The sequence below is a fragment of the Mustelus asterias genome, chromosome 16 (assembly GCF_964213995.1).
Source record: "Mustelus asterias chromosome 16, sMusAst1.hap1.1, whole genome shotgun sequence".
In the NCBI taxonomy this organism is placed as follows: domain Eukaryota; kingdom Metazoa; phylum Chordata; class Chondrichthyes; order Carcharhiniformes; family Triakidae; genus Mustelus; species Mustelus asterias.
Window position 1 is genome coordinate 28461807 of NC_135816.1, and position 6019 is coordinate 28467825.

General features: G+C 43.3%; 1 protein-coding gene across 1 annotated transcript in view; it reads left to right on the plus strand.

Annotated features, from left to right (window-relative positions):
- The window catches only part of LOC144505065 (organic cation/carnitine transporter 2-like), a 74322-nt gene extending 69920 nt beyond the window's left edge, over positions 1-4402 (plus strand). The window contains exon 10 of the mRNA XM_078230813.1: positions 2583-4402. Coding sequence (XP_078086939.1) covers positions 2583-2682 — 100 coding nt within the window. The 3' untranslated portion in view covers positions 2683-4402. The remainder of the gene's footprint in view (positions 1-2582) is intronic.
- Positions 4403-6019: the final 1617 nt, after the last annotated feature.

Consider the following 6019-nt stretch of genomic DNA (forward strand, 5'->3'; position numbering starts at 1 on the left):
CAGCTGTGGCCTAACTGAAGTTCTGTACAGCTCCACATAGCCTCCCTGCCCTTATGCTCTATGCCATGACTGACAATGGCAAGTATACCATATGCCTCCTTAACTACCCTATTCACCCACTGTGGTGAACCATAGTTGGTTACCACTATGAGTGCTGAGCCATGGATGGTCAGCACTATGGGGTTTGTAGATATGTTACTGTAATTACTGTTGGTGTTAGGGTTGGGCTGTTCTACCTGTTGATATTGTTCTGTGGTACACTCCAGTTGGCTCCGCCTACCAGGGGAAGTATAAAGGTCACTGCACTGCCTGGAGACCCTTTAGTCTGGGATTGTATTGTATATAGTGTGCTCCATTCTTGTCAGTAATAAAAGCCTTTATTTCCCGGGTACAATCCAGCCTCCCGAGTGATTTAATCGCCCGTCACCCACTCTGCTGCCTTCAGGGATTTATGAATAAGTACCCCAAGGGTACTTATTCATAAATCCTCTGAGTTTCCTAATGTCCTGCCATTCATTAAATACTCCTTTGCCTAGTTCCTTCTTCCAAAGTACATTAACTTGCACTTATCAGAGTTAAATACCATCTGTTACTGCTCTGTTCATGAGACAAACCCATCTATATCTTCCTGCAACCTACGACCTTCTTGTTTACTATTAACCACCTTACCAATCTTGGTTTACTTCTCATTTCCCCACATTATCATCTATAGCATTTATGTATATGACAAACAATTAGGGACCCAGCACTGAAACTTGTGGCATGTCACTAGACACCGGCTTCCAGTCAGTGTCACTACCCTTTGTGTCTATTACAAAGCCAGTTTTGGATCCCACTTGCCAAGTCTCCCTGAATTCCATGTGCTTCAACCTTCTCAATCAGTTTCCTATGTGGGACCTCGTCAAAGGCTCTGCTAAAATCCATATCAACTGCCCTTCCTTCATCTACACACTCAAACACTTTTTTGAAAAATTCTATCAGATTTGTGAGGCATGAAATCCCCCTGACAAAGCCATGCTGACTATCCCTAATTAACCATGCCTTTCCAAATGGAAAGTAATTCTTTCCTTCAGAATTTCCTCCAATAGTTTCACTACCACTGATGTGAGACTCTCCAGTCTGTAATTCCCTGGTTCATCTCTACCACCCTCCTTGAAAAGTGGAACCACATTAGCCATCCTCCTGTCCTCTGGCACTTCCCCCATGGCCAGATAGGAATTAAAAATTTGCATCAGAGCCCCTGAAATTTCCTGCCTCGCCTCTCACAGCAGCCTGGAATACAATTAATCCGGGCCTGGGGATTTGTCCACTTCAAAGCACATCAAAGATTCCAATACCTCCTCACTTCCTATGTGTCAAACTGCACAAGGTCCTCACAGTCCCTTTTCCTGAATTCTGTACCTACATCCTCCTTCTCCTGAGTGAAGACCAATGAGAAGTATTCATTTAACACCTTTCCAATGTCCTGTGGCTTCACACACAGATTGTTCCCTTGGACTCTAATGGGCCCTACTCTTTCCTTGGTTAACCTCTTCACCTTAAAGTATTTATTGAAGATCTTAAGAGTCTCCCTAATCGTGTTCACAAGTTCTTTTTCATACCCCCCTTTTGCTCTTCTAATTGCTTTCTTATCCTCCAGGGCCACAGCTGGTTTGCTCCCTTTCGACTTGCTAAAAACCATTCTCTTTTTCCTTATCCTGTCCTGAATTGTTCTTGACATCCAGGAATCCCTGACCTTATTGCTCCTATAATTTCCCCTTTCCCCCTACGGGGAACATGTTGGACCTGTACTCTCCCCATTTCCTTTTTGAATGCCCCCTACCACTCTGCTGTAGATTTTCCCACAAGGAGCTGTACTCAGTCATCTGAGGCCAGATCCTGCCTTAATTTAATAAAATCTGCCTTCCCCCAATCCAAAACCATCTTTTGTAGGCCATTCAGTAGTTTACTGTTTAATATTTCCAGCTTCCAGGACATTCCTGGACAGCTGGTTACTCCAGAGACCAGAGAGGCTAATGGCAGCATCTTCTCCAGAACGTCGGACCATCAAACATGCCACGGATCTGGCAGAAATTTTAAGATCTACTACAATTCACACCAGATTTAATTGTGAAAGAATGGATATTATAGATTGAAGCAGGAATGAGATTTCTTTTGAAACTCCTTCAATATTGATCCCAGACACATGAACAAGAACAATAAGCCTGATGGATATATCATGTTGATGTGCCTTAATCCCTTAACGCATTTTCCACCCCACTAGCTCATTTATTTCCGAATGTGGATAGTTTTGCTTTTGTTCCCTGCCCACTGAGTTGAGATTGGTTTTTCTTGATTGAAAGGAACTAATCCTACAGATAGAAAATTGATATTACCATCTTCCCTGACAGCCTGGTATGATTATTATCGGTAATCTCTAACAAAAGAATTCATTGGAACATTAGCATACCCCATTATCTGATCACCAATACTATTCTTTTTGAATTACACAAATAAAATCAAACTGATGTGAAATAAGAAAGACAGAATGAAAACATTTTGGTGCATTCTTTATGATGGTGCTATTTTTGATTTTATCACAGGTTCAAGTGCAGAAAGAATCACAAAAATCCACACCATTTTTATGAAAACGGAATATCTGGAGAAAACAATATCATTGCCAGTAAAACAGAAGAAATCTAACCTGACCCCGGCCACGCATCAGCAACAATGCAGAAATGGCTCAGCTTCACAGACTCTTATTGCCCATTCAAAAATACTTAATAATGCAATCAAGATACTCATGGATTATTGTCAAATATTCAAATCAGCATGCTGCTGCATGATCGTCTGTTTCCCATAGTTTCATTTGGAACCAACAATGTATTCTTGTGTGACATAAACTATGTCTCACATTTTGAGTGCAAGTGTATTACGAGGTTGATTTTGACAAGTGGACAACAGACCAGTGGAACCCACCGGCCAGCCATTCTCCCATTATAGGAGTACAGAATTGACCTCAATTTTAAGTTGCTGACCTCATTATCATATAATTGTCCCTTTGTGGGTTGTGAAGTCTAGAGAGATGGAGTCATAGTGCTAAGGTTACTGGAGCAGTGATCCAAAAGCCTGGGTCTAATGCGGGTGGGTCTAATGTGGGTTCCACTGGTGCCTTGGATGGTGGTGGTACTTAAATGGTGGTGGTATTTAAATTCAATTAATTAATAAAATCCAGGATGAAGAGTTAGTCTGGGCATTAAATTGACATCATCCATTGATAGTTGTTAAAAACCTATATGGTTCACTAATGCCCTTTAGGGATTGAAAGCCGGTCTAGTCTACATGAGTCCTCAGATCCACTGCAATGTGGTTGAGTCTAAAATGGCTGAACAAGCCGCTCAGTTCAAGGGCAATTAGGGCTGGGTAACAGAAGCCAGCTTTGCCAGCAATGCCCACATCCCATGAAAGAATTAAAAAGTGCCAATACTCCCAATAATGATGTTAAACATTGATGTTAATGGGGTGATAAGGCTACCAATGCCATTTTGAGTCTTGTTATCACTAGACAGTAGAAGTGAAAATTGACTCCATGAGGATTATATTCTCTGTGTGTTTCTCTCCCCGGAGGAACAATTTTGCCAAAGAACATGAACCAAACCACAGCACCAAACCAGTGCCTTTCTTTCAGCTGATACTCTCCGCCGTTCCTGACAACCGTTACTCCTGTTCTAGTCCTACAGCCAAATTCCTCCAGCTGGGTATAAAATGGGAAATAGATCATCAGGTTAAATTCAGGAAGAAGAGATTTAAAATCAACAACTGGAGCCAGGTCTGAAATTGAGAGTGGCTGCAGTTTAACTGCCCGATGAAATGGCAAAGCAATCAGCTCAACTGGCAATCAGGGATGGATAACATCAAAGTCTATGACTCTATACACATCATCAGTGGGTGCCACAGTAGCACAGTGGTTAGCACTGCTGCTTCACAGCTCCAGGGACCTGGGTTCGATTCCCGGCTTGGGTCACTGTCTGTGTGGATTTTGCACATTCTCCTCATGTCTGCGTGGGTTTCCTCCGGGTGCTCTGGTTTCCTCCCACAGTCCAAAGATGTGCGGGTTCGGTTGATTGGCCATGCTAAAATTGCCCCTTAGTGTCCTGAGATGCGTAGGTTCGAGGCATTACCGTTTAAATATGGAGGGATATGGGGGTAGGGCCTGGGTGAGATTGTGGTCGGTGCAGATTCGATGGGCCAAATGGCCTCTTTCTGCGCTGTAGGGTTTCTTTGATTCTTTGATCAGTGATATCAGATCACATGACCGGGACTCCCAGCGAGTGAGGAAGAGAGAAAAAAGCTGGAAGCAGTCTCGTGTTTATCTATCCTGCACATGTCTGTATATGGTTAATAAATGTTTGGAAGTTGCTGGATGTCTTGTTTCCAGAAGTATCTCTTCAACACATCCTGAGACCATTTGCAATGAGGAGGCTGGCACAGATTCCCCTACACTGCCAGCTGCCTCAAAAAAACAGCGAGCATAATCAAGGACCCCATGCACCCAGGACATACTCCCTTCTACCTTCTTCTGTCGGATACAAAAATCTGAGAACACGTACAAACTGATTCAAGTACAGCTTCTTCCCTGCTGCTATCAGACTTTGAATAGACCTATTATATATTAAGCTGATCTTTCCCTTCATCCTATCTGTAACTGCAATGCTATATTCTGCACCCACTCCTTCCCTTCTCCCCTATGTACTCTATGAACAGTATGCTTTAAGAACATAAGAACATAAGAACCAGGAGCAGGAGTAGGCCATCTGGCCCCTCGAGCCTGCTCCGCCATTCAATAAGATCATGGCTGATCTTTTATGTGGGCTCAGCTCCACTTACCCGCCCGCTCACCATAACCCTAAATTCCTTTACTGTTCAAAAAGGTATCTATCCTTGCCTTAAAAACATTCAATGAGGTAGCCTCAACTGCTTCACTGGGCAGGCAATTCCACAAATTCACAACCCCTTGTGTGAAGAGGTTCCTCCTCAACTCAGGCCTAAATCTACTCCCCCTTATTTTGAGGCCATGTCCCCGAGTTCTAGTTTCACCTGCTAGTGGAAACAACTTCCCTGCTTCTATCTTATCTATTCCCTTCATAATTTTATATGTCTCTATAAGATCTCCCCTCATTCTTCTGAATTCCAATAAGTATAACCCTAGTCTACTCAGTCTTTCCTCATAAGCCAACCCTCTCAACTCCAGAATCAACCTCGTGAATCTCCTCTGCACCCCTTCCAGCGCTAGTATATCCCTTCTCAAGTAAAGAGACCAAAACTGTACACAGTACTCCAGGTGTGGCCTCACCAGCACCTTATACAGCTCGCTGTTATTAAACTCCATCCCTCTCACAATGAAGGACAAAATTCCATTTGCCTTTTTAATTACCTGCTGTACCTGCAAACCACCTTTTTGTGATTCATGCACAAAGATACCCAGGTCCCTCTACACAGCAGCATGCTGCAATTTTTTACCATTTAAATAATAATCCATTTTGCTGTTATTCCTACCAAAATGGATGACCTCACAGTTACCAACATTATATTCAATGTGCCAGACCCTTGCCCACTCACTTAGACTATCTATATTCCTTTGCAGACTTTCAGCATCCTCTGCACATTTTGCTCTGCCACTCATCTTTGTGTCATCTGTGAATTTTGACACACTACACTTGGTCCCCAACTCCAAATCATCTATGTAAATTGTATACAATTGCGGCCCCAACACTGACCCCTGAGACACACCACTAGCCACTGGTCGCCAACCAGAAAAACACCCATTTACCTTCCCATCACTGATACAGTCTCTCCTGCTCTCTACCCCATCACTGATACAGTCTCTCCTGCTCTCTACCCCATCACTGATACAATCTCTCCTGCCCTCTACCCCATCACTGATACAGTCTCTCCTGCTCTCTACCCCATCACTGATAGTCTCTCCTGCTCTCTACCCCATCACTGATACAGTCTCTCCTGCTCTCTACCCCATCACTGA